This window comes from Blennius ocellaris (assembly GCF_963422515.1).
Source record: "Blennius ocellaris genome assembly, chromosome: 21".
Taxonomy (NCBI): Eukaryota; Metazoa; Chordata; class Actinopteri; order Blenniiformes; family Blenniidae; genus Blennius; species Blennius ocellaris.
The window spans coordinates 2,427,622-2,455,501 of record NC_137670.1 but is presented as its reverse complement, the minus strand read 5'-3'; the positions used below and the strand labels follow the sequence as shown (position 1 = coordinate 2,455,501).

The 27,880-nt window shown below is 47.9% G+C and overlaps 3 protein-coding genes across 4 annotated transcripts in view; 2 read left to right on the top strand and 1 right to left on the bottom strand.

Annotated features, from left to right (window-relative positions):
* Positions 1 to 487: 487 nt before the first annotated feature.
* tubgcp2 (tubulin gamma complex component 2) lies at positions 488 to 7,432 on the top strand. Its single transcript, XM_080517388.1, has 18 exons — positions 488 to 563; positions 883 to 1,034; positions 1,161 to 1,289; positions 1,380 to 1,550; positions 1,736 to 1,901; positions 1,991 to 2,198; positions 2,351 to 2,550; positions 2,839 to 3,028; positions 3,100 to 3,245; positions 3,335 to 3,515; positions 3,593 to 3,773; positions 4,494 to 4,666; positions 4,745 to 4,873; positions 4,994 to 5,114; positions 5,731 to 5,874; positions 5,968 to 6,078; positions 6,198 to 6,361; positions 7,259 to 7,432. The coding sequence occupies exons 2-18, from the start codon at positions 885 to 887 to the stop codon at positions 7,332 to 7,334; spliced, it is 2,640 nt and encodes an 879-aa protein (XP_080373514.1). The 5' UTR covers positions 488 to 563; positions 883 to 884; the 3' UTR covers positions 7,335 to 7,432.
* An 809-nt stretch (positions 7,433 to 8,241) lies between these two features.
* Positions 8,242 to 20,398, top strand: LOC308145429 (disintegrin and metalloproteinase domain-containing protein 8-like). 2 transcript variants are annotated; one of them, XM_080516873.1, is made up of 23 exons: positions 8,242 to 8,305; positions 9,360 to 9,469; positions 9,995 to 10,068; positions 10,178 to 10,253; positions 10,968 to 11,044; positions 11,171 to 11,348; positions 11,438 to 11,503; positions 11,589 to 11,651; positions 11,747 to 11,916; positions 12,004 to 12,085; positions 12,249 to 12,391; positions 12,568 to 12,754; positions 13,040 to 13,129; positions 13,851 to 14,049; positions 14,204 to 14,306; positions 14,393 to 14,558; positions 14,654 to 14,734; positions 14,877 to 14,961; positions 17,001 to 17,121; positions 17,829 to 17,988; positions 18,068 to 18,115; positions 18,411 to 18,479; positions 18,570 to 20,398. In XM_080516873.1, exons 1-23 carry the CDS (start codon positions 8,263 to 8,265, stop codon positions 18,651 to 18,653), a joined length of 2,475 nt encoding a protein of 824 aa, XP_080372999.1. In that variant the 5' UTR covers positions 8,242 to 8,262; the 3' UTR covers positions 18,654 to 20,398. The 2 variants fall into 2 exon arrangements, with proteins under 2 accessions (XP_080372999.1, XP_080372998.1); XM_080516872.1 differs by having other exon boundaries at positions 17,826 to 17,988.
* A 4,519-nt stretch (positions 20,399 to 24,917) lies between these two features.
* Positions 24,918 to 27,880, bottom strand: part of LOC308145430 (inhibitor of nuclear factor kappa-B kinase subunit alpha-like) — a 14,917-nt gene continuing 11,954 nt past the window's right edge. Inside the window, 3 exon segments of the mRNA XM_080516874.1 lie at positions 24,918 to 25,316; positions 26,113 to 26,212; positions 27,226 to 27,362. Of these exon segments, the coding sequence (XP_080373000.1) occupies positions 25,251 to 25,316; positions 26,113 to 26,212; positions 27,226 to 27,362 (303 nt within the window). The 3' untranslated portion in view covers positions 24,918 to 25,250.

Below are 27,880 nucleotides of genomic sequence, written 5' to 3'. Positions count from 1 at the left end.
GTTATTGTTCATTCAGAGCATTTTTTTCAATATAACTTCAATGCGATAACTGTTTGATAATGTTTAATGTTATTGTTTTTAATTGTTAATAATTGTTGTTGAGTAGCTACTAGTTTGAGATAAACTGGAAAGAATACATTATTTTTTTTTATTTAAAGGTCACACATCTGATGCACGCTTTTGAAGCTGGTTAAATGTACATACACATTAATTATCTATGGAAATGTACATAAGCTTTTTAATTATCTATGTTGCCTGGGAATATCTGAATCTTATGACATCTGAATATTATATCACTACATTCATCGCGTCTGTTGTTGTTGTTGTTGATATATAATTACATGAGGGGTGTAATGCAGGCTACAGTGCCATATTTGACCATCGGGGGCGCTGTGTGCAGGTCCTTGGCTTGTGTTGTATAATACTGGCTGCACTGCCTTATCTGGCCTGCGTGGCGCTGTGAGGCGGTCGCTGCTCTTTCTCGGACCGTAGAAGAAGAATTTGACTGGTGGGGGGCGCGTTGTTTTGCTGCAGCTCCTTCGCTCTGTCAGCCACAACAACAGGTATTCATTTATGAATTTTAGACTCTTAATTACACATCTGACATTGCCGAGCCACGCTGTAATACGTGTGTAATTACTGTACGTTTCCTCTGAGGCGAGTCGCTGCTGTTAGCATCCCTATACCACAGGCTCGTTAGCCGGCTAGCATTGAGTAGCCGTTCTAAAATGACGACGTAACAACAACAAGCCACCTGTAATAGATCGCATCGCTGTGGTTGTAAACGGGTTAAAAATACATGCCGGTTGTATTTAGTGTGAAGTGTTGGCCTTGGTGTTGAGCTGAGGTGTTTGTCTCACGGGTGCTAAACGTCTCCTGAAGCCATGAGCGAGTTCAGGATCCACCACGACGTGAACGAGCTGCTCAGCCTGCTGCACGTGAGAGGCGGCGACGGGGCGGAGGGATACATAGACCTGCTGCAGAAGCACCGGACGCCCTACGTGACGACCACCGTGTCCGCCCACAGCGCCAAGGTGGGTGGAACGCCTCTGCAATTATAAGAAGATAGTAAAGATGTCCAAGTGTCCCCAGAGACCAATACAATGAGCACTGTGGCTTTAACGGACATGTGTGTTGTCTCATGTTGCTGTAATTCTCAGGTCAAACTTGTAGAGTTCTCCAAAACGCCCGAGGACTTCTTGAGAAAGTACGAAGAGCTGAAATCCAAAAATGTTCGAAACCTTGACCCTTTGGTGTATCTGCTGTCCAAACTCTGTGAGGACAAAGAGGTAAAGCGTCGTTCCCGTCATGTAATTCTCGCATCATCAGTACGTATTTGATTTCACACTAAAGAAGCTTGAAGCTCTGTTCTTCTGCAGACGCTCCAGTTCCTCCAGCAGAACGCCAAAGAGAGATCGGAGGCGTCGGCCAACACCGCCACCACCACCAGCTTCACTGCGTCTCAGTCCAGCGCCAAAATGTCCATGCAGGAGCTGGACGAGCTGCGAAAGAAGCTGGGAAACGTCACGGCGAGCTCCAACGCTCCTCTGGTGAGTCAAAATGGTTGAAAAAAAAACCCAAACGACGGCAGGGAGACGTTCTGGATCGTGAGCGACGCCTGACGGTGTTTGACATGCATGTGTTTGGACTGTTGGAGGCGTTGTGCGGTGGAACCACGACTGTCTGAGAGCCGACGTTACGTTTACCACTCGTGCGTCTGGGAATGTTCCCACAGCCGGCCGAGGTGACGAGGAAGCTGCTGAGGGACAAGCACAACAAGAAGAACCCCACCCAGCCCAACCCCGTGTTTCCCAACTGGGTGTACGACCGCCCGGCTCTCATCGGGGACTTCATCACCGGCCCCGCCGCTGCCGCCACGGCGGATCCGGCCGTCACCGTCGGTAAAAGCAGGAGAGACGTACTCCCGGGTGCCTTCCCCCCCCCCCCCCCCGCGGTGTTCTGGCGACTCACCGGTGTCTCCTGTGAGCAGGGACGCTGCCGCTGCCCACCCAGGAACAGGCTCTGGTGGAGGATCTGCTCTTCGTCCTGGTCGGCGTCGACGGGCGAGACATCACGGCCCAGCCGGTGCTGGGGAGGCAGAACCGCTCCTTCATCGTGGACTCCACCCTGGACATGTCCATCAAGGAGCTGGTTAACAGAATACTGCCCGTCGCGTCGTATTACTCCACCATAACGCGGTAAGTGGGGGGGGGTGACGTCATCGTAGTCACGTTCCTGCTGCTCGTTCACCTTAACCTCGTGTTGAACTGGATGTCTTGAGGTGAAACTATTTTGATGTGACCGCGTGAAAAACCTCAGAAGAAGAACCACCAGAGACTTTGTCCTCCAGGTTCATCGAGGAGAAGTCGTCCTTCGAATACGGCCAGGTGAACCACGCCCTGACGGCGGCCATGAGGAACCTGATGAAGGAGTATCTGATCCTGGTCACGCAGCTGGAGCACCTCCAGCGGCAGGGCCTGCTGACGCTGCAGAAGCTCTGGTTCTACATCCAGCCCACCATGAGGAGCATGGAGATACTGGCCTCCATCGGTAGGAGACCGAATATTCTGTGTGTGTGTGTGTGTGGGGGGGGGGTGACCTGTCCAGTGTGCATCCAGTCTTCCCTCTCCGTCAGCTGCCATCCTGGAGGCTCTGAATGTGATGAAGCAGTGGAAGAAGGCAGAACATAAGTTCCTCTTTTTCACCACTAGAGGGCAGTGTAGCAACAACACAGCAATAGACTTTGGGCCTCACAATTATTTATCTAAAATCTAATTTATTATTAAGAGGCATTAACTGTATTATTATAATTTTTTTTAATCTTTGATGTGCCTGCAGCGTCCTCGGTGGACAAAGGAGATTGTATGGGCGGCTCCACGCTGAGCTTCCTTCACGACCGCACCTTCAACTACACGGGCGACAGCCAGGCCCAGGAGCTGTGCCTCTACCTCACCAAGGCGGCCAGCGTCCCGTACTTCGAGATCCTGGAGAAGTGGATCTACCGGGGCATCATCAGGGACCCCTACAGGTGCGGCCGCTCCCCGGGACGCCGCGCGTCCGCTTCGCCGCCACACGTTAACGCCGTTTCGCCTCCCGCAGTGAGTTCATGGTGGAGGAGCACGAGCTGCAGAAGGAGAAGATTCAGGAAGATTACAACGACAAGTACTGGGACCAGAGGTACACCATCGTGCAGCATCGCATTCCCTCCTTCCTGCAGAAGATGGCCGACAAAATCTTAAGCACAGGTATTTTTCTTTTCTTTTCTTTTTTTTTTTAAACTCCTCCTTTGGACTTTTATTTTGCCGCTCACCACCAAACTCGTGTCTCCGTGCAGGAAAGTACCTGAACGTGGTGCGGGAGTGCGGCCGCGACGTGACCTGCCCCGACGCCAAGGAGGTGCTGTACACGCTGAAGGAGCGCGCCTACGTGGAGCAGATCGAGAAAGCCTACTACTACGCCAGCAAGGTCCTGCTGGACTTCCTGATGGAGGAGAAGGAGCTGGTGTCACGCCTAAGGTCGGGAGCGCTGCACTTGTCTCGAGTCGTTTTGTGGGTTGCAGAGCGCGTCAACGCCGTCCGCGGTCCACTTTCAGGTCCATCAAGCACTACTTCCTGATGGACAAAGGCGACTTCTTCGTCCACTTCATGGACCTGACGGAGGAGGAGCTGAAGAAGCCGGTGGACGACATCGTCCCCCCGAGGCTGGAGGCGCTGCTGGAGCTGGCGCTGAGGATGAGCACGGCCAACACCGACCCCTTCAAAGACGACCTGAAGGTGGGTGGAGCCGCCGCGTCGTTTTAGATTTGACTCACCGGGGATGTGAAAGCGACGCGATTCCTACAAAATAAAACGTACAAATATATATTAATCACTTTCAGGACGTGTAGAAAAGTCATAAATAAGACTTATTTCTATTGTTGTCCTGAATTGTGACATGATACTGAACAATTAAAAACAGAAAATTGTACAATAGGCAATAACAATAACACAAATCTACTGCACACACTCATTTATCACAAATGTATATATATATATATATAGATCTCAACTCAACTTTATTTATAAAGCGCTTTAAGCAGCCGTAGCTGAGACAAAGTGCTGTACATGCAAATAAAAATATAAGAGGCAACATAAAAACATTAAAACAATAAAAGTTTAAGCAATAAAAACAATCACATGGTAAAACAGTAAACAAAACATAAAAAGTTAAAACAATAAAGAGAAAAAACGAAGGCACTAAAACCAGAGCAGAGTCTCACTGAGGTAAAAGCCAAAGAATAAAAATGGGTTTTAAGACGAGTTTTAAAAATCTCGACATAAGTTATAACAGGCCGATGAATCGTAAAGAAGAATAAACTGCGTCACGGTAAGTAGAAAGTATTTGGTAGTAGTGAAGTAGTTTGTTTAGATTCCAGTAAGAACCTCGAGGAACAGCAGGGGGTCTTTCCCGGTTCGGCACTCCGGGTCACTGTTACCCCCCCCCCCCCCCCGCAGATCGACCTGATGCCTCACGACGTCATCACCCAGCTGCTGCGCGTCCTCGCCATCGAGACCAAGCAGGAGAAGTCCATCATCAACGCCGAGCAGGCCGACGTGGCGCTCAGCGGCCTGGAGGCCTTCTCCTTCGACTACATCGTCAAGTGGCCACTGTCGCTCATCATCAACAGGTGGGCGGGGTCGGCGGATGAGGATCGGGTCCCCCCTCCCCCTCCCCTCCCTAACGTGAACCCGTGCCGCCTCTGCAGGAAGGCACTGACCCGGTACCAGATGTTGTTCAGACACATGTTCTCCTGCAAACACGTGGAGCGGCTGCTGTGCAACGTGTGGATCAGCAACAAGGACTTCAAGGAGTACTCCCTGCACTCCGCCAAGTGGTGAGCAAAGGTCAAAGGAGGGCGTGTTCACTTCCTGCCCGCCAAGCAAAACGTGCTCACGCTGTGTCTTCGCCCCTCCCCCCTCGACCCCACCCCCACCCCCACCCCCACCCTCTGCAGGTTCGCGGCAGCGTTCGCCCTCCGGCAGCGCATGCTGAACTTCGTCCAGAACATCCAGTACTACATGATGTTTGAGGTGATGGAGCCGACCTGGCACGTCATGGAGAACAACCTGAAGACGGTGAGAGCGACGTCATCACGCTAGCCGCTGGGTTTATATTTTGGGGGGGGGGGGGGGGGGGGTTGTCACCACAATTCAAACCGACATCCTGGATTTAACAGATTCCTAATAAAATATAATAGTTCTGTAATATAAAGGAATAAAATGCGTTTTTTTTTAATACAACCCTGTTTCTATGTGTTATTACATGTTTGGCTGCAGTTATTGTTCTTTTTTTTTTCAATATAACTTCAACTGTTTGATAATGTTTAATGTTATTGTTTTTAATTGTTAATAATTGTTGTTGATTACTTATTAGTTTGAGATAAACTGGAAAGAATATATATATATATATCTATATATTCTTTTTTTAAAGGTCACACATCTGATGCTTTTGAAGATGGTTAAATGTACCTAAGCATTAATCCTCCATGGAATTGTACATACACTTATATAATTATCTATATTGCCTGGGAATATCTGAATCTTATGACATCTGATTATTATATCACTACATTCATCCCGTCTGTTGTTGTTGTTGATATATAATTCCATGACTGATCACGTGATCACGCTAGCCGCTGGTTTTGTCTCTTGTGACCACACTGTGCCCCCCCCACCCCCACCCCCCCACCAGGCCTCCAACATCGACGACGTGCTCTGCCACCACACCAGCTTCCTGGACAACTGCCTGAAGGACTGCATGCTGACCAACCCCGAGCTGCTGCGCATCTTCTCCAAGCTCATGTCCGTCTGCGTCATGTTCACCAGCTGCATGCAGGTCTGAAAGTGCCGAGTCATCGAACCCGGCTCATCAAAGCGCCAAGCAGTGAAGTGACGCTCCGACCGACTCTTTGATCTCTTCTTCCCTCAGCGGTTCACGCAGAGCATGAGGCTGGAGCGCCTCTCCCAGCAGGGGGCGGCGGACGAAGCGCCGGCCCAGAGCGACGCGGCCGAGGACGTGGAGAAGAAGCGGCAGACCAAGGTAACCGACACACACACATTTCTACCCCGCCCCCGCCCCGGACGAACGGAGGCGTGGAGTTCAGTCCGGACGTGCTCCCGCTAACACGCCGCCCTCTGTTCGTCCGTCCCGCCTCCCAGTTCCTGCCGGAGGCCGACGGCGCCGTCCAGTCGGACGCCGGCCTGGAGGTGACCATCGGCAAGTTCGACAGCAACTTCAGCACGCTGCTGCTCGACCTGCTGGACAAGCTGAGCATCTACAGCACCAACGACTGCGAGCACAGCATGATCAGCATCATCTACAGGCGAGGCGCCGCTCAGACCCCCCCGGAAAACACTTAAAGTCCCAGTGAAATGAAAATTCAACCTCCAAAACACTCTCAGGGACATTTTTCATGCTAACTGGCCGAAGGGTAAAATGTTAAAACACGGTAATCTGTGAGAAAATAGCCGATAAACGGCGCTATTTCCTCTGCTGGGCGGAGCTTCTGACAATAATAGAGTGACATCACGAGTTGTGCACACGCCCAAGTTGTGTTTACATTATGGAGGATCAGAGTTTTGACCACGAAGAGGCTGAATTTAACCATATTTCATCATCATGGTCATTTCAAACCCAGTGATTGATGAAGAAGACACAGAAGGTGGTTCTGCCATCGGTGACCCCGTCTGGAACATGTTGGAGGAAGCAGAAGACGCTTCATCCTCGTCTCCTCAGCCTATCCGCGCGAGCTAGCGGCTCCCGCTAGCCGCCCCGAGCTAGCGGCTCCCGCCTGTGCTCCTTTCCTCCTCTCTCGGTCTCTTCCAGGCTCAATCTTTCATCAAGGCTCATAAAACGCCGACTATAACTTCAAAACACTGTTAAAACTTGGATATTTAAGAGGGAAACAATCCGATATAAACACAACAGATCGAGATCTGCACAACTCGTGATGTCACACATAGGCTCCGCCCACAATGGCCCACAAAGAAGGATTCCCCCGACTTCCTCGGCTGGAGATTCAAAATTCAAATAACTTTGTTATGCGACAACAGTGGTGGGGCAGAGTCGGAGGAACCTTAGAAGTAGAACCCCAACTATCGTTTTTTGCAAAGTAGTGTTTTACATTTCACTGGGACTTTAAAACACACAAAACTAAAACCCAAATCGAAGTTTAAATACACGCGAGGCGTCACGATAAACCTCCCCCTTGTCTCCTCAGGTTGGACTTTAACGGTTTCTACACGGAGCGTCTGGAGAAGATGGCGGTGGAGCGCAGTCAGAAGGCCGCGGCGTAGCGCCAAACGAGACATCACCCCCCCTCCCCTCCCCCCTCCCCCGACGCGCAAGTTCTCGTATCTGTACAAATGAAGTGTTGGTTTGTATTTCGCTGAATTAAAAAAAAGACTGAAGAGACTCCAGACTGGTTCCTGAGCTCGTCTCTCGTCTGAATTTATGACATTTTAATGTTTATTTTACTTATTTAGGGCCTGAAAAAGTCGGAAGATTTCAAGAATTTCTCTGGGATTAATTAAGTTTCTCTTCTACGATTTTCATGAGAATTTAGATTTTTATTTATGAGCCTATTGTTGAATATTTTACATAAAATGTGACACATTTGAGTTTAAATAAATACGATTCCCATTCATGACTGTTGAATATCTTCAAGTGGTTTACCGAAGAACTTTGATTTTCAGCATTAATCCTAAAAATATTTGTTAATAAACCATGTTTTTTTTTTTTTTATCTGTTGGATCAATAGTTAATAATCTATTAATGAAAGAAAACGATTGTAAATGAAAGGCCGCAGCTTTTAAAATGTGGTTTTCCTGAAAACAAACTGAAGTCGTTACAGATTACATTCATATTATTAGATTACAGGGAGGGGTGCGTTTGTTTTGCGCTCGATGGCTGGATTCCGGTAAATCTGCAGGGTGGAGATAAGACACTCCCGGGGGGGGGTGGAGCTCCAGAGGCACCGCGGGGGGGCGGAGCTCCCTGCTGCGGGGCTTCGGAGCTCGTTTCTCGGCGGACGATTCGTTCGGCGGAGTGATCGGAGGTTTTTGCCCCGAGGATCGGAAGTCTCACCGGGTTTGGATGATCCAGCGGCCCCCCGGGGGGGAGGGGGGGGGGGGGAAGGGGGCGGGGCTACAGCGGCCTGATAAGCGGGCGCTCGCGACGCTCCCCGGCCGCAGTAGGAGCGTCGGTACCCGGCGGAGAGGCGGGATGGACGGACGGAGGAAGTTTTTGTTTCTGTGGCTGAGCTGCGGTGAGGATTTATTCTAATAATTCATCTATTCAGAGAGAAGAGAGAAAAAACTAAAAACTTCTGTTGAAGCAGCGGAAAAGAAAAGTAAAGGTTTTGTGGTTAAGAAGCCGCGTTTCCACTAAAAGAGCAGAAAATCTGCATTTTATATCAATTTTCACGAGTTAGCAGGAGTTTCAACCACCGCACTGATTAATGCTCATATCGCGGTAAACGTCTGATGAGCCTTTAACTAGAGTTTATACTAAAACTATACTTTTCACTTTTCAATGTCATTTTATGTTCCAATCATCTTTAAGATTCCTCTACAAACCATTTGACCCCCTGGAAGTCGTTTTAACACAATATTGTCAATAAAATATGAATAATGGCTTAATTACTTCATAATTACTTCATGAAGTCCACTTTTTCCATGTATATATAAATAAAACCTGTAACTTTTGTAAACCTGTGTTTAAATTCCACAAATAAAAAAGAAGAAGTAAAATGGTTAACAGAAGTTGATAATATCAGTGCTATCAGAAGTTTTGTGTAGTATTTTGTCACCAGGTCTCATTTAAAAACAAAACATTCTATAGAAATGTTTCCACTCGGCATTTTAACTACAATGTGGATATCTGTATATTTTTCTTCGTGGTTTAATTGATTCGATTTCAATTAATGTTAGAAAAACATTACTTATGTTTCCGTTTTAGTCTCCGGGGGTCATTAATAAAAACCTTATACTGGAGTTTTATGTCACAGTTATGAGTTTTAAGATATATATACTCAAATATTACATTTTTGTTTTGTATATTTTTTTTAAATCACATATTTCTACTTATCATTATTACTTTTACTACTTAATTTTTTTTAACACAAAATATTGTGAGAATTATCTTTTTTTTGTTGTTTACAAAAGAATTCCATCTTTACTTTGTATAATTTTGTACCTTTAAAAATGTAGTTTTTATACTGTAATGTGACAGAAACGTGAATTTTAACACGTTCACCTTCATCCAGGCCTGTTTTTTTAATTACATTTAATTCATATGACTAATTACAACCCCCCCCCCAGTGTGTTGGGTCGTCCACACCTCCAGCTTGTTGTCTCACCTGCAGCAGTATGAAGTCGTCCGACCAATCAGACGTCCACAGAGACACAAGAGGAGCCTGAAGGACATCCAGGTGAGGACCACTTCACCTGGACACACACACACACACACACACACACACACACACACTTCATCTGAAGGGGATTCAGACTCGTATCCCATCAAATATTTGGATTATTCTATTTTGTTTAACCTTTTGTCTGGAATTTCAATCAATTAAGATTTGAAGCCAAATCAGATACTTAGTCAGTCTCTTAATATGTTGTTTATTAATCAATAAATTCACCCGTTGATCAATAACATGTCTATATATCGGATTGAATACAGACATTCCATACATATGAACAGATTGAATTCACAAATTAAAAAAAACAAAAAACTGCTGCTTTTTGCTCGGTTTTGTTTTTCATTTTTCTCAAACATCTTAAAGTTTCATTTGAATATTTTGACAACGTTCAAGCTGAAAATCAGAGAAGAACTTTTTCCTTGAACGTCGTCATTTGTCGAGACGTTCGACTCTTAAAAACTCCTAAAAATCAGCTTTTATTGTGCGAAGTCGTCAGTATTTATCGTTGTCGTCGTCTCGCTGTGGTTTCAGCTTTATCCCGACACGCTTCAGTACGACTTGACGGTCGAGGGACGAAATCTCACGATTCACCTGGAAAGAAACAGGTCGGGGTCACATCTGTTCCTCCAGTGTGTTTAGTTTGACACGTGAAGACGTCTGCTGGAGTCTTTGGTTTATATTCTGTCCGTCCAACCCGTCTTCCTCCTCTGGCAGCGACCTGATCGGGAACGGCTTCACCGAAACGCTTTATTTGGAAAACGGGAAACGAGTGACGACGTCTCCCAAACAGGTGAGGAAAGAACCATTCAGACTTAATCTGAGAAAAGTTTAGTTGTTTTTTTTAACAATATGCGAGTCACTGTTTCTTCTTGTGCAGATTTTTAACTTCTAAGCTTTTTAGAAGATGAATTAATCAGTGCTAAACAACTAAACGCATCATTTCAATCTGTAAAAGAAAAACAAATCGCATCTCTTTATTTTTCTCTTTTAGGTTATTTATACCATTAATGATTTCCTGTATTTCATAGAGATTTTCAGTACATAACATCTGTTTATTAGTTTTTTTTCTTCCTTAAAATAAAAACGATAGTAATTCTCAGCATGTGAAATATTTCTCATATATATAGTTATATATATATCTGCATTTACATTACAGTATTCCTTCACTAAAACAAAAAAGGATTGTTTTTACTGTTTTTAAAGATGAAGTCCAGATTATTTCTGACTCAAATTATAATGAACTTAAATGTAAAAGAAATCACCGTTACATTTGCTGCGACATTAATAAAGTTGAATTGAATTGAAACGTGATAAAATGTGTTCCTGTGAGTCGCTGGCGTGAGAGGAAGTCCGGTGGTTGTTCCTGGTGACGAATCAGGTGACGAGTCACTCCTGAGTCATGCCTCATCACTGTGTGTGTGTGTGTGTGTGTGTGTGTGTGTGTGTGTGTGTGTGTGTGTGTGTGTGTGTGTGTGTGTGTGTGTGTGTGTGTGTGTGTGTCCAGGAGAACTGTTTCTATCACGGTCACGTCGGTGGAGAGTCAGACTCCTCGGTCAGCGTGGGGATTTGTTCGGGCGTCAGGTGAGAAGCTGGTGCAGTTTCACGTTTGTTGTGTCACGCGGTCATTGGCTCCGCCCCCCCCCCAACCCCCGCCACGCCCCCTCTGGACTCTTCATTTCTTCTTCTGTGGTTTTTTTCTTTCCCCAGCGGCTTCCTGAGGACGCGGCGGCGGCTCTACCTGATCGAGCCCCTGGGAGGCGGCGAGGACGGCGACCACGCCGTCTACCGACGGGAGCGCCTGAGGGCCGGCGGGTCCGACGGAACCACCCGGCTGGACCGGGACGAGGGACCTCGGCTCGCTGGGCTCTTCAGGTCCAGGTCCTGGGTGAGCGTCAGAAGAATCCGGTTTTGAAACTCCAAGCAGAAGCAAACCTCAGAGCTTCACCTTCTGTTTTTTTTTTGTGTCTTGAGCAGAAAAGCAAAGCGGCGGCCGGAACGGAGAGGTTCGTGGAGCTCTTCGTGGTCGTGGATCACAGCGAGGTGACGCTCTCTCGCCGTCACTCCCACGAAATCCCCCCCCCCCCACAGGAAAAACCCCGTCTGATGCTTTTCCTCTCTCCCGCAGTTTAAACTCTACGGAGCCGAGACCAAGTCCCGGATCCTCGGAGTCGTGAACCACGTGGACAAGGTGAGTTTCAGACCGATGCTTCTCTGAACACTGGAGCCCGAAGGCCTCTTCATCCTCCTCCTCCTCCTCTTCCTCCCCCCTCCCCCCCCCTCCAGCTGTATCGACCCCTGAACATCCGCATCCTGCTGGTGGGTCTGGAGATCTGGACGCAGCAGGACCTCATCGACGTGGACATGGACTCGGAGACGACGCTGGACCACTTCCTGTCGTGGCGCCAGACCGACCTGCTGAAGAGGGTCAAACACGACAACGCGCAGTTCGTGACGTGAGCGCCGCCACCGCCGCTCGGTTGCCACTCGCACTCTGGCGCCGACTCCAGATTAACCCGGATTGTTTTTTTTGTCCCCAACAGGGGACGAGACTTTGACGGCGACACGGTCGGACTCGCCAACAAGTTCGCCATGTGCACCGGGAACTCGGGCGGCGTCAACCAGGTGAGCTTCATCCTCTTCCTCCTCCTCCTCCTCCTCTTCCTCCTCCTGAAGCATCGGTCTGTCACCTCCATTTAAACGACTGCAACGTTTCATTCGGACGTTGTTCTGATTTAAAAGTTCCCCCCATAAAAAATCGGCTCCCCTGCTCCCTCCCCCCCCCCAGGATCACCATGACAACCCCATCGGCCTGGCCTCCACCATCGCCCACGAGATGGGACACAACTTCGGCCTGTCCCACGACGCCGCCAGCTGCGTGTGCGGCCCGTCGTACAGCGGCGGGAACTGCGTGATGGCCGACAAGCTCAGGTGATCAGACGTTAGCTTGTATCAGACGTTAGCTTGCGTCAGACGTTAGCTTGTATCAGACGTTAGCTTGTATCAGACGTTAGCTTGTGTGAACCGGGGGGCGTCGTCTGGACAGCGTGGACGCTCTCACTTTGTGTTTTTTTTTATTTGATTTGATCTCGTCTGGCCCCCCCCAGGACAGGAAACCAGGTGTTTCCGGAGTTCTTTAGCGGCTGCAGCATCGACCAGCTGGCGGAGTTCATGGCCCGGGCGCAGCCGGCCTGCCTGCACCGGCCCGCCTCGGCCCGGACGGTGTCGGGGGGGCCGCGCTGTGGCAACGCCCTGCTGGACGCCGGGGAGGAGTGCGACTGCGGCTCAGTGGAGGTAAAATTTTAAAAAAAAGAAAGAAAACCTTCGGTTCTGCCGACTGGTGTGGTTTTCCTGTGAGCCAGTCTGCAGCTAATGAATGAGAAGGCGGCGGTGAACCAGAGCGAGCATACTTCTCCTGTGCGCTCACGACTTATCGGATCAGGGGGGGGGTGATGAGGAGGAGGAGGGGGGGGGGTGGTGAGTGGAGTGGATTCCTGGCAGCCGCTGCTGGAGTGGGAGTCATGAACTCAAGCTGTAACTGGATCCACGCGCTGAGCGAGTGTTTGTGTGTGTGTGCAGGAATGCAACAATCCCTGCTGCGACGCCTCGACCTGCCGGCTGACTGAAGGGTCGCGCTGCGCCCACGGACAGTGCTGCGACAACTGTCAGGTCTGTAGAACGCAGCCTCACGAGTCTGGTTCAGATGCTTTATTTCCACGCTCATGGAGGACCAACGGCGCAACACGACGGCAAAAAAAGCCACAACACAACAAGAATGCGTCAGAAAATATGATCCCCGGCATCGGGTGTTGTACCTTGGGCCTCCTGGGCCACCGTATCATCCTCATCTCTGTATTTTCTGAACAGGAGTCATGAGTAAAAAGCAACAAGCGGAAGGTGAAGGTCATTAACTCACAACATGTATAGAAATCCTAACAAAGAGGGAATAAGTGGAGTTTTAAATCAAACATCCACATTAAACTCACTAAGGTGCCAGTTTCTGGGAGTTTCCCGAATCCTCTGCTTCCTGTTTATATGCTGGTGCTTCATAAACGCCTCACACGCTTCGTGAGCATCAAGGTGGGAGGTCACATGACTAACATTCACAGTGGGGTCATCGGGATGTGTCACGGCAAACTTAAAAGCAGGTTTGCATAAAAAAACCAAGCGACGGTACGGGGAAACTTCCTGCTGAGTCAGATCAGCCTCCTGCTGGTTAATAATCCCCCGAAATGACTTTACTGTGAAACCGCAGCAGGAAGTGAAGGCCGGCGTCCTGCCGTCTGTTTCACCGGTGACCACATCCTTCCTCAAAGTGACCGTGAAGGACTTCCTCGTCCGCGAGGTACAGACTTTGAAGCGTTGACCCGCGATGTGTCTCGGCCTGCAGCTGAAGGCGCCCGGCGACGTGTGCAGGCGGTCGGCCGGCGACTGCGACCTGCCGGAGTATTGCACCGGAGGGTCGCCGGAGTGTCCCGACGACAGCTTCGAGATGAACGGGAAGCCGTGCTACAACCAGGCGCCGGGCTTCTGCCGCGACGGCCGCTGCCCCACGCTAGAGAAGCACTGCTGGAGGCTCTTCGGACCAGGTCAGCTGCTCGTCCCGACAGATTCTGACCGATCAGATAAAAGACGTCCCGTTCGGGAAATGACCCCTAAAAATCGACAGACCGACGATTTCCTCCAGTCATCATGACTCCTGAATGCAGATCGTCTTTACGCGGTGGGTTTTGTCTCCCGCAGGGTCCCGGGTGGGACGAGACAAGTGTTTCGACCTGAACGGTCGCGGCGAGGAAGGCGCCAACTGCGGCCGGAGCGGATCCGTCTTCACGCGCTGCGCTCCGACGTACGGACGAGTCCTCAACACGCTCCAAACCACCACGTCACTTTGAAGTCTCGGTCATTGAGGGGATTTCCTTCATCTCTCCGCAGGAATCTGAAGTGCGGGTCGATCTTCTGTGAGGGCGGGGGCGAGTCCATCACGGGCAAGCGGGCGGCGTACACCATGTTCAAGACCGAGTGCAGGATCGCCGTGGACGACGACAAGTCCAGGAACATCGACGTGGTTCCCGACGGGGCCAAATGTGGCCCAGACAAGGCAGGAGGAGTCGATCGCGGAGTGACAATGAAGAATTATTCAATTTTTAGTCCCAGTCGGTACCTTTAACGTCACGCTGGATGTCTAACTTCCAGGTCTGCCTGGACTACCGATGTGTGGACGTGGACGTTTACGGGAAGAGGGAGGATTGTTCGAAGAAGTGCAACAACAACGGAGTACGACCAGTGTTGAAACTCAATCCCAGCTTATTGATCTGGACCTGACTGATGTTCTACAACTGTGCTACTCCACGTCTTGTACGTTTAATCGTGGCTGGTTTTGGTGGATTCATTTTGTCTTGTGCTTGTTTTTTTGAAGGTTTGCAATCACAACAAAGAGTGTCACTGTAATCCCGGCTGGGCTCCACCCAACTGCGACTTCCAGTACGCAGATACGCCTCAAGGTACTGAGCTCCACCCTCATCATCCACCCTCATCCACCCCCTTGTTGTGGTTCCATTGTTTTCAGGTTGAATTTAGATTCAACTGTTTTTTTAAACTGCATCAAAGTCATTTCAGATGATCTGAAACCAGCGTGAAGATTTCTGCAGCTCGTTTTTTAAACCTCGTCTGTAAAACATTTGACCCGACGTCTCCCTGCCAAACGCCCCGGGTCTCGCCACCGACTATGAAGTCTTTAAACGAGAGAACGAAAACTCTGCCGCCACTCAAAGCTGCAGTTGGTTGGCGAAACAGTTCTGTCATCAGAACTGTTTGTTGTGATTGCACGATAAAGAGGAAGCCGAGACGTTTCAACACTTTGTTCTGTTCTCGGAGGAACATGAAGAAACCTCCGTGTTCACACCTTTATCTTGTCAGATACTGAAAACAAAACTCAAACTCCCTGCGAGTGCGAAAGTTGCCCGTTAAGTTGTGAACCGTGTTGAACTGGGAACTTCCCAGATGTATTTATGACCAATTACGCTCAAAACGCCTTGCGAAGATGGTTTCCCTCAGTGTCTTCATGAGAAACTGGGAAATAGGAACTTTCTCCCCGCTGAATGTTAAACATACATCCTGAACACTGTTGAACTGGGAAGTTCCCAGTTGTGTTTAGAACTATGCACGCTCAGGAAAATACATCAAACTGGGAACTTTGCAATTTAGAAGACTGATTCAATGTGATGGAACTGATCGTCTTTAAACCCACTTCCTGCATGAGGTCAAGATTTCTAAACGCTTCTGACAAAACCGCAGCAATGAAGAAACGGCTGTTCAGTTGGCAACTTTCCTGATTAAATCCGATCCTCCTCCAGCTAGAAAAAGCTTGTAACTTTCCAGTTTCCCAGCTTTAAGAGTAGAAAGTTTCTTTATTACAACTTTGTTCATGTCCAAGTTGTACATAAAGCCGGAAAGTTCCCAGTTTGACGGATGGTTTTTGTTTTCCCACCCGGAAATGCTTTTTACTCCATGAGCAAAAAGCATTTTGAGTTTTACACACGTTTAGTTGATCAAACTGGAAAGTTCCCAGTGCATTTTCCCACCCGGGAGGTCAGATTTTCCCACTTCCCAGTTTGTCATTAATGCACCATATGCAGGAGGTTTGTGGAGATCTGGTGTGTGATGCGAGTTTTGTTTACCACTCGTTGTGAATAAAACCGGGAAGTTCCCAGTTCAACAGTTCAGGTGCATTTTTCCCACTCGGAGGACTAAAATGTCCCACTTTTGAGTTGATTTTACAGTTTGTATCCTGAGAACAGGAGGTTTCAGGGGCGTTAACATAAACAATGACACCAAACCATGTAAACGTGTGCGATTCGGTCAATGAGAATATTTGCGGCTGCATTCTAAGATCTTTTTTTTGTATATTTTTTTTTTAGCTTCGGAAACTTGATGAATTCCAGCGAACAGAGCTTTTTGTGTGTATTTCCTGCAGCCTGATGTAAACAGATGTGAGAGCAGCTTGTGTGTGAGGAGGAAAGAAAAGGGTCATTCAGTGTGAGATTAGTGACGGTCTTCTGACTGACCGGCTTGAATTCTCCTTCACAGTTCATTAAAATAACACCATTGCCCTCAAAGAGTCCATTTTTATAGTTTTTTTTTTTTTAACTCTGATCTAAATTCTTCTGATGAAGAGATTTTTGTGAAAGATGCCTCGGAAAATGTGAAACGGAAGAAGGTACGAGCTTCGTGTTTCACACGGTTGTTATTCGACGTGACGGCCTGCGATGATCCAGTAATGTGAACCGAGGCAGACGCGACTTAACGCAAGTCCGTCCTTCCAGGAACGTAAAGCGTTTCCCCCCCCCCCCCCCGGAGCTCCACCGCCAGCGCCGCTAAAAATACGCACGACTCAGACGTTTTCCTGAAAATCTGGCGCACCCTTAAAATATGCCCCCTATTTTCCACACGAGGCTTTTTTTTTTTTTTTCCTCTCTCTCTTTGGCATCCTGTGTGTGGCGGCCGGGGGAGAGCCGCACTGTAATTTGCCCGTCTGCTTCAGGTCGGACTGGGATCGTAGCCGGGATGTGTGCCGCCGTCGCCATCGTGCTGCTGGTCGCCGCCCTCATCACCGGCCTGATGTGCTGCAAGAAGGACGGCCGGGACAACTACACCTCCAAAAGGTAGGAGGAGGAGGGTCTGGACGAGTTCCTTTGTCGTTCTGCGGTCATTGTTTGATACGAGTGAAATAAGAATGTCAGTCGGCCTTTTTGGAAATATCGTCTGACGAGTGTCTCGGCGCCGGTCGGTAAGAAGTTAGCCTCGAAACGGTGGAGGATCAGAACCGGATGGTCGCTCCAGGGCTGGACGGAGAGGCGTCGGGAACATGAAGCTTGGGGGGGGGGGGGGATTAGGAGAGAAACGCTGGCAACTCGACACGGAGCTCAACGAGTCTGCCACCAGGTGAAACACATCAGAGCAGCAATCAGGCACAGCGAGGGGGAAACTGGCCTGATCGGGCCCTGGGAGCAAACGTGAGATTAAATTTGCATTTCCACCGAGACCTCACAGCAGCAGCTCGGTAGCGATGGGTTCAAACCTGCATATAGGTTTCATATATGTGCATATATCCTCATATAGGTTCTTTCCATGTGGGTATGGAGCCTGAAGGTAAGAGGAGGCAGCATCATAGGGTGGGGCTGCATTGCAGCACACGGCACCGGCAAACTTCATATCATTGATGGAAGAAAGAATGAAAATGCTGCCAAAGCCCAGGATGATCAGAGTCGATAGACGACTGTTGAAACCGCCACCTTGAGAAGCAGATTTGTGTTTCGATGCTCGTTGATGAACGTGAGTCTGACCGGAGTTCAACCCCCGTCGTCAGCAGGAAGGTGCACTCGGCTCCCGGGAAGCTCAACCCGATGTTCCGGGACTCCGGTCAGAAGCAGCGGCTGCAGATCAGTCCGCCCACCTTCATGGCGTCCACGGCCACGCAGGCCTGCGTGCCGCTCGCCGCCACCGCCACGCCCAGCCGACCCCCCCCACAGGTACTGTACGCCCGTCTGAAAAAAAACCGCGCGCCCGTCTGACTTCCATCGTACAACAGCTTCTTTTTTAATCCTGCAGCCGCCGCAGAAACCGCCCGCAGCTGCCGCGACGCCGGAAACTGAGCCGGTGAGCGTTCACGTTGTTCCAACGCTTCAGGTTCTACAGGAGGCGAGACGAAGACATTCAAACTCTGACTTCAGCTATAATCCAGATCGTAGAGCATCTTCCTCCTTTAACTGATGTAACTTAGCTCATGCTAATGCTAATGCTAACACCACAATAAGACAGAAGTCTGCAGGTTGATAAGTGACGAGCGTTTCGTAACACAAGTGTTCAGTTTGAAGTTTACAAGTCGATCAAGTTTTTTTTTTTTGTTGCTTTTTTCAAAATGTCCGATTTCTCATCGTCTTCCTTCTCACAGAACCAACCTGTACCTCCATCGAAGCCCGTACCTCCTGCTAAGCCTCTCCCAGCTCTGACTACAGCTCAGGTGAGTTTGTGTCGATCAGCTTCTCCGGGCGAATTCGTCCACTTCAACTTCTGTTTCACAGCAAATCTTTAATTCCCTGTCGGCTCCTAGGCGGCCCCTCCCCCGCTCCCTCCGGTCAAGCCCGGGCCTCCTCCCGTCCCGCCGGCCAAGCCCAAAATCCACAGACCCACATGAAGTCCTCCCCCGGGAGCTTCCAGCCCGCCGGACGTGGACACGCTCTGCTGCGGTTTCAGAGGAAGCCTTTGATGGCGGCAGACCAACGGCCGCTCCGCTGCAGTGGAGGAGGAGGAAGCGGGAGGCGGCGCGGACCAATTTAACTGCCGCCCGCAGTTTGTGTCGCGGCTCCGCCCCGAGCCGCCGAGCCTCAGCCGGAAGGTTCTGGAGCTCAACCGGCACAACCCTGTGGGATGTGCCGTCGAGCAGCGGCTCTGTTTTTCTGAACCCGAAGGTCCAGACGCCCTCGGCGGGACAGTTTTAAGTTAATGTTATTTATTTTGTAACGTATAAAGACAAAACAAAGCGCCTCCCAGGTCAGAACGGAAAAAACACAGGACGGCGTCAGCGCTCGGAGGAGCGGCGCTGATCTGAAGCCGATCGGCCAATCGGCTTCCACAGACTGGGCCGGAGCCACCGACAAAACCCGGCTGGTGGCCTCTGGAGTCCGGATCTGGAGTCCGATCGGCCGGCGACGCCAGTAAAAGTGGAGTACGAACACGTAAAAAGCTTGAATAAATCAGACGGTGCCAACTCATGCGGCACCTTGAAAACTATCGTGAAGGAGACGGGAAGCCAGTGGAGCGACGGAGCGGCGGCGTTTTGATCCCGCCGAGAGACGAGGAGCCGCCGGATCGCGAGCGACGGAGACTCAGATCTAATAAAGGCCGAGTGACTCTGAGATCAACCTGCAGTTTTTGGGGTCTGATTGGCGAGCAAATCTGGACGTCGGCTGCGAGACAGTGGCGTCCAGAAAAAGCTCCTACCGACGAGTTGAGCTCAGTGGCCACGGGGTCGGATAAACATTTGGACTATCGGCACCTTCTACGGCTTTCCTGGTATTTAAACAGTTTATCCCATAAGATTCCAAAAGGAAAGCTGCAATTTGTGCTTCGCCCACTTCCTGTCAGAGCGTCGGAAGGTATTCTCACTCAGCCTTAAAAGTACAACAGAGCAGCAGACAGTTACTGTGACTGTTAGTGGGGGGGAAGGGGGGGGGGGTTGTGATCATGACCAGGTCAAATGGTTCGGACTCTTATCTTGAAGAGCTCTGCTTTGGTATGTTGGCCAGTGGATGAGTGGAATACGGCCACGTCGCTCTGCAGGACTCCGTGGACTCGAGAGTCTTTATATCCAGTCGCCCTGATAATAAAATCAGACGAGAGTGGAAAAACTCTGGCTAGAAGTCAGATGAGTGGGTCGATCTGCACGCCGTCACTGTGAGCAGCAGGTGAACACGGCGAGGGATTTATTATCTTAGGAACCAGATATTCCCATCAGGAGGCGGAGAACGAAAAAGAGAAAACAACGTGAAATGCTCGCCTCTGCTGCTCCCGAGTGTTAAACAACTCAGAATCACTTTACTGCTGACGTTCCTCCAAAGCAGCAGTCATGAGGTTTCTCATGCCGACAGCTGCTTCGTAAACATCTTGTAAACAATCGCCAAGTGAAGAAAGCGTCTTTATTTCCTGCCTGTGATCCCGCTGCATTAACTGTGTCACAGCTGGCGAAGACTCCCCCGACGCTCTTCGTCATTGTGCAACGTCTCCTACCGGCCACTTTCTCTATTGTTCCTCCGTCGGTTCGGAGTCGACCCAGTTTTTTGTTTTTTTACGGGTCTCTGGTGAGTCGAGAGGAAACGGCTGCAGTGAGTCAGAGCTCTGCAGGCCGGAGTGAAGACTCCCACTGAGGCCCAACATCATCTGGCTTCCCTCTGCCAGGTCCAAACAAACAGAGAGAGGGGGGGGGGGGGGGGGGGGTCGTCTTGAAGGTCTCAGACCTGAGATAAAACGCTCCGATCTCGCCTGAACTGAAGCAGAACAGAGACCAAGAGTTTATCAGAGAGTCGATCTGGAGGCCCTGCGAGGGGCCGGAATTCCACGTCGGTGTTATAAACACAAGACGTGAAGACACGAAGTTTCAACGTGACCCAATTTGCCAAAACATGTAATGACGTGAGTGACGAGACATAAACGACTGCAGTTCCTCGAAATTAAATGATCTCTTTGCCGTTTTTGTGCAGATTGCTCAACAAGAAGACTTTCAGAAAGTACATTTTAATAGGAATTTGTTTTAAATGTTCAAAATATGGACAAATACCACAGCAAAAATATGTAAAATCGCCTTGTTCATTCATCGAGGACATTATGACAACACGTTATGTCATTGGGTTTTATTACATCAATAATTCTAAGGTATTAATCAAGTATTATATCATTGATTGCTACAACCTGGTCTGTAGTTAAAGTGGATGAACGAGTGAAGAGAAGGGTTTAAAATAAAAGAATTGAGAATAAAGTTACTGCTTGCTCATGTGGATATGTTGGGCTTTTCTATTTTCTCTATAAGAGCACATTGGAATGACTGTAATGTATTTAAAAATGTCTTTTTTTAATAAAAAAAATAAGAGAAAAAAGTTTTCATGAAAGAGTTTCATGAACAAGTATAGTTTAAAAAAAAATACCCACAATATAGAAATAATGAAGTGGAAAAAAGTTGAAATAATGAAAGAAAAAAGTAAAAGTATTGAGAATGAAGACAAGAGAAGAAACAGGCCAGTCAGAACCTTCCTGGACTTCCTGGGTTTCAGTGTGAAAACGATTTAACAATCAGCCCAGAGTTTCCATGTTTCCGCCTCTCAGGCTCTCGAGGAACCGGAGGAGAAGCGTTTGGCTGCGTTTCAGCCGAGAGGGGGAAATCACATTTCAAGGCCGGCCTCTGTAAATCAGGCCTGAGGAGGAGGAGGAGGAGGAGGAGGAGGAGGAGGAAGAGGCCTCTTCCCTCTGACTCACCAGCCAGCTGATAAGAACAGTGGAGGATCTCAGGAGGAGTCGGCAGAATCAGGGCGTCGCCTCCAACACGCCGCCGCCGCCGTGTTTATTCTGATTCCTCTTCGCCTTTCTGAAGAAGCCACAAGAAAACCACAAGACTTTCCAGGCCGGCGCCGACAAAGAAGCCCCGTGTGCGACGTCCCTCAATGTCGGCCTTTGTCTCCCGGAGCCGGTGGAGGCGGATGTTTCTACGTCTGACCGAGTGGCAAACAACAGAATCACTGATGATCAAAATGCCTGGTAAACACAGGACACAGTGTGTGTGTGTGTGTGGTGTAATTTAATTTATCCCACTATCAGAGGAAACCGCCAAACATCCCGGTTCTCTACTCTACTGCAGTGATTTCATTCACATTTCTTCAAAGCGCCTCCAAAGAGACATTTAACAACAACAACAAAACTTCAATCAAATTGTAGATTCATGAAACTAAAAAAAACTCAAAGTAAACATTGAATTCAAAGTTCATCGCCCCTAAATCCAGCTTTCTTACCTCTATTTCAATATTTGATCCTCGGAGCTGCATTCACAATCTGCTGTGTCTGTGTGAGCTGGGCTGGCTCCGCCCACACACACGCCCATCTATGGGAAGAGGAGGAAGTACTTCCTCTCGTGGCGCCATGTGCCAGAGCAGAGCTGCCCGATTGTGGGAGGAGTCAAAGGGGGAGGAGGAGCCTACCTTGATTGTGACTGGCTGAACCCCCCCGATGACATTATATAGGGTTTGATTTCTGATTGGCTGCTTGGCGCCGACCACAAACGTGTATTGGAACTTAAAGAGATCAATAGAAGAAGATCGATAGGGTTTTGTTTGGGTCTCTGTGGCTTGGTGGAACCAGGTGCATCATGGGAGGAGTCCGGCGACGTGAGGCCGTGAGGAGGAGGAGGAAGTTCCTCCGCCGCGGAGCTCCGGTGACTCGCAATTCGTCAGCGGCTCCCGGAGCTCCGGCAGCTTGGGGGGGGGGGGTCAAGTCGAGTCACATGACGTCGACTGTTCCCCGGCTCTTCCTCCCGCCGTTCAGCCGCCGCCGAGTCAGAATCCTGAAGCTTCACCCGTTTCCAACCACAAAATCTCACGTTCATCCGAACACTGCCGGATGGAAAGTCCCGGGAAGAAAAAAATAAATAAATAAAAAAATCACTGCTAATGACTTCCAGTGAAATCACCCTCCTCTTCCTCACTGGGGAACAATGCAGCAACATCTGGGCTGCGTTTTGCAGCCAAACAGCGGCAGATGTGAAGGAGCAGCAGAGCTGCAACATGACGGAGGGAGAATTAACTGGAAACATCCGAACAGCGTGAGATCATCGACGAAGAGGAGGAGGAGGAGAACACCAGCTGCTCTGAGAGGAAGGAGGGATTGAAGGTGGAGGGATGAGGAAGATGAGGAAGGAGGAATGGATGGAGAGATAGACAATAGAGATTCTCCTCATTTACAACAATTGACTCTATCTGGTACATGAAGTTCCGTCACGAGAATTTAAAACCGGAGAAATTCCAACAGTTTCAGCCGATTTTTCTCACTTGTTCAACAATTTAAGCTCTTTTAGATATTTGTACTCTTTTATTTATGCTTTTTAAACACTAGTTTAAGCCATTTTACATTTTTGGTAGTGCTTCTAGTAATTTTGTCAATTTTTACTGCAAATAAAAACCCGACTCACGACTCGGCAAATTCACTTTCACATTATTTTTGCACAATAAATCCATTAAAAACTCCACATGTTGCTGAAGAAGCACTGAAAAGACACAAACTTTGGAACTGAAATCAAAGCAGAACAGCCGTCGTCGTGCCAAAGTCGTTTTATTTCATCACCAATGTAAACATGTCGCCTTCATCCAGTGAAATTTATACAAACCAAACATTCGCAGACGATTCGTGGAAACGGAAGGAAACCCGCCGGCGTCCACGTGATTAAATACAAAATAATGGGTTCAGCCATCCTCGCACTTTGTCTTCATGAATACGACCTGCAAGGGTTTGTTTCTGTGTTTCGCCGCCGGCGCTCAGACGTCCCACCGTCTCACGCTGGCCCCCGAACGCACCACGGGCAAACATGGCCGGCCGCGAGAAACACAGATGGCGAGAGCTGAAACAGTCGTGAGACGCTTTTATTGGTCGTGACGATTCACCTCTTCTTTCCTTCAACGATGTCGGAAAAAAATCAAAAATCTCGCTTTTAAGCAGCCAAAGCTGAGGTTTTGTGATGTCACACGTCTGCGGGCCAATCAGAATCCAGACCGATGACGTCAGTCAGAGCCCGTCACATGACCTTCAAAATAAATTATACCTTGATAATATTAATAAGCTTTATTTGTTTCCATACAACTAAAACTGGACCAGATCCCGTTTTAGTCGCTTGTAGACAAAAAATTATGAAACTTTCACTTTTCCGAGACCCAAAAAATACAAATTTATTACCGTCAACATGAGGCAGCAGCTACAGAATTAAATATTCCTGCTAATCTGCTTTATACCATCTCTTATTTTTAAATATGTCGATTTGTACACTCTGACTTTGTTCCTGAAATACAACCAAGCAGAATATTTAACTTTGGTTGTTTTTGTCCGTCGAGACGCAGGAAAACCGTCAAACCACAGAAATGATCCATTTTTTTATACATAAAACCAAAATAAATAAGCAGCGTAAAAAACTAAAACATCCCCGGGATTGATTAACGTTCACACACGACAAAGAACCACATTCAAACAAAATGTCTAAAATACAAATTAAACCAGCTGCTTGTTGGTTTTTCAGTCTAAATCAAACTAAATCATTGACAAAGTAAAAGTGAATAAATTCTTGAATTTCTGCTTTAATATTGTCGCATTTTCAACACGTTTTGTTAAATTTCTGCTGCATCTTTTCTCTCTACTTTAGAAACAAAAGACCATCAAGGGCTATTATTGAATCTAATAAATCTCCCGTCATCACACGTCTCTCATTGTTTTTTTGTTGGTTTTTTAATGAAATTTTAAGCGAAAGCCGGACTGTTTCAGCTCCGCAGCATGAACTCATGTGTTCACACAATGAAACCCGCATGTACAATATAGACATCGTATAAACAGATTAATGGCCAGCCACGTCTCTCACATAGATATTTATACCATGACAACACACGTCTGCGCATATATACATACATATATGCATATACATACATACATATGCATATATGCATATATATATTTTAACAGTAATTCTTAAAAAAAAACATACTTACACTGGATGTTTGGTCTACATGTTTGTAATGAAGCAGATCAGACTGATTGGAGTGACGAGCCGAGGTTCATCAGTTCATCATATGGGAGTATCAAAGTGCCGTTTCTACATCCACCCTCCTCCTCCACCCTCCTCCACCCCCCCCACATTCACTTCCTGTTCCTCCCGCCCCCATCAGATGCTACATTTTTTGCCACGACGAGTAAAAACTACCGAGGGTGAGTCGTTTGCAGCGTGAGGGAGAACAGAGACTCCATGGTTTGTTTCTTTGTCATATAAAAATGAGACGATGTGAGAGGGACAGAGGGGACAGAGGGGACAGAGGGACGGACGCCCCACCCGGCGTGGGGCTTCTCTTCTTCCGCCGTTTATCTTACAGTCCATGTACAGCTGTACAACGTGTGCGGTCGCTCACAGTCCTTTAGTGTTACTCGCAGCCCAGGCGGCGGAAGGAGGACGCAAAAAAAAACAAAAAAAACAAAAAATAAGGAAACGTCGGGTTTTTTTTTACGCGTTTCGCTTTTTTAACTTGGTGCTTAAAGTTTCGTATTTGGTCCAGCTCCAGTCTTGGTCCTTGAAGGAGGAAAAGTAAGAAAACAAGAAAAGAATAGAAAGTGAAGGAATATTTAATTTCTGTCTTGTGAAGAAATCTACTTTTTTTTTTGCATTTTTCTAACTTTCTTGTTTGAAGACAAATTTTCTGTCCAATATTTAAAAACAAAACAAAAACTTGCTTCATAAAAATGTGGATTTTAACACATTTCCCCAACTCCGCATTGTTTTAACAGCTCGTTATCGTCCTGAGCAGCAGAAAAGACTGAAGCTGCTAATGGAACATGGTGAAGTCAAACAGTGACATCTAGTGGTGTCGATTGACATAAAGGTCACTTTGTGAAATCAAACAATAAGAGCAGACAAATACAGAAGAGGATCAGGGCCACTGTGGAAAAAAACCCTGAGTTCTGACTTTTAAACTCAGAATTCTGACTTTTTTTTCTCAGAATTCTGACTTTTAAACTCACAATTATGACGTTTAAACTCACAATTCTGACTTTTTTCTCAGAATCCTGACTTTTTTCTCAGAATCCTGACTTTTAAACTCAGAATCCTGACTTTTAAAACTCAGAATCCTGACTTTTAAAACTCAGAATCCTGACTTCTAAAACTCAGAATCCTGACTTCTAAACTCAGAATTCTGACTTTTTTCTCAGAATCCTGACTCAGAACTCAGGGTTTTTTTCCCCACAGTGGCCCTAATCCTCTTCCATAGACACATTTTGGATTACTAAGGATTGAGTAAAGTAATGGTTTCCAGAGAGAGAGAGAGAAAGGGAGAGAGAGAGCGAGAGAGGGGGAGGTGTGGACTCACCACGATGCTCTTGTTCTGCTCGTCGGCCGCCTCCTGCATCAGGCTGGTCAGCTGGCTGAGGTACTTCTGGTTCTCCTGCAGGAGCCTCGGCGCCGCGTCGCTGCGGAACAGTAGAGGTGCGTTCGTTACACGTTCCTGCCCTGGCGCCGTTGCCAGGCAACACGGCGGTCATAATGTTGTGGCCGGTCGTACAGACCAAATAACATTTTGTCTGGAGCCACTAAACATTCTCCGAGACGAAGGAAAACATGTCTAAAAATCACTTTACATTCAATACGTACACATAATTTAAGATATATTTTTATTTTATTTTTAGCTTCTGTTGCCATTTTCAGCTCGTTCGTCATTGATTTTTCCTCTTTAGCCATTTTAACTATTTGCATTAGTGCATTTCACCTGGTTTACTTGTATATTAGCAATTTTAACTATTTTAATTTAGTTTTTTTAGTGATTTTTTAATGATTTAAGCAGTTTTTCTTGAGTCAAAACTCTTTTTTTAGCAATTTTGGCCTGCAATTTTTCAGTCGTTTTGCCTTCTTTAGCGGTTTTTAGTCAGAAGATGAGACCATTTTTGAGAAATGGCGTGAAAAGAGAGAGAGAAGTGAAAACGTTTATTTATAGTGTTTGGAGCCACTGCAGAGGGAGTAAAGGCCAATTCACGCTCCATAAGAACAAGACGAAACTTCGGCAGCGACGTGCGCCGTCATATTTTAATCATATTTAGCTTCTCGTTAAAAATGCCGTGATGCACCTGAACGCATCACCGGACAAACCTGGCGGCTCGGACAAAAACTGTCTCTTTTATTGCTGAAACAGTTGAGGGGAATGTTTCCGAAGGAGGCGAGAAATAAACTGTGCAGTTGAAAAACACAGACGTGTGGCTGCCGTGAGGGGGCGTGGCCTATCGTAATGGGCGTGGTTTGTCGTGAGGGGGCGTGGCCTGAGATTTCGGTCGATAGAACAATCCTGCCGAACAAACGTTTTTTGTTTTCCCCGGCAGCTCGTCGACGTCACCGCCGAACCTTCGCCTCGTTCTCATGTCCTCACCAAAGGGAGTCAGCAGGTGGCCCTTAAAGGGCCACACACACACACTGTGTGGTGGGCGGGGCTTACCTGTCGCTGGGCCCGGGCAGCGAGGTGAGGGGATGCGGGGAGCTGACGGGCTGCGCCGACTGCGACCACTGGGAGACCTGCAGCAGGTTGGAGAGCTCCGGACTCACCGCGATGGAGCTCCGGGACGAGTTCTGCGCCTGAAGACACGAGCAGGCGGCCGCGTTTTAGTTTGACGATCGCTCAACGGTTACCTGGTAAGACGTCGTCCTCGCCGGGTCCCGGAGACGTTAACTCGTCTCCCTGGTTAATATAATGGCAACACACCTCGTACAGGTTATGAGTGCAGTGAGGCTCAAAATTAAGAAATTCTGGACGGAGGTGATCATTAAAAATGTTTAAATAAAAAAAAAAAAAGATATATATACAGTGGGAAAAACTTACACGCGCCATAAGATTGGAACATGAAAAATGCTTCAAGAAGGTTTATGTCAACAACTCGTTTTAAGACGTGACTCACTAAAGTGTCAATAAAACAATTAAGATATGGAACAATGTTTATTTTCTCTTTGTACAACTATACATGTTTTGCAGTTTAATTGTATGCATATTTAAAACCCTGGGAATGTAAGCTGTGATTTCATGTTATATTTGTATTATCTGTTCCCAATAAAAAATTGTACTTAAAAATAATAGAATAAAATAAAATAAAATGATA

Bases quoted from the DNA above. Each gene is read 5' to 3' on its own strand.
- tubgcp2 (XM_080517388.1), top strand. From the start codon at position 885: ATGAGCGAGTTCAGGATCCACCACGACGTGAACGAGCTGCTCAGCCTG. The intron at 1,551-1,735 runs GTGAGTCAAAAT...ATGTTCCCACAG, and splicing joins CGAGCTCCAACGCTCCTCTG to CCGGCCGAGGTGACGAGGAA. The intron at 4,667-4,744 runs GTGGGCGGGGTC...CCGCCTCTGCAG, and splicing joins CTGTCGCTCATCATCAACAG to GAAGGCACTGACCCGGTACC.
- LOC308145429 (XM_080516872.1), top strand. From the start codon at position 8,263: ATGGACGGACGGAGGAAGTTTTTGTTTCTGTGGCTGAGCTGCG. The intron at 10,069-10,177 runs GTCGGGGTCACA...CTCCTCTGGCAG, and splicing joins ATTCACCTGGAAAGAAACAG to CGACCTGATCGGGAACGGCT. The intron at 17,989-18,067 runs GTACTGTACGCC...TTAATCCTGCAG, and splicing joins CCAGCCGACCCCCCCCACAG to CCGCCGCAGAAACCGCCCGC.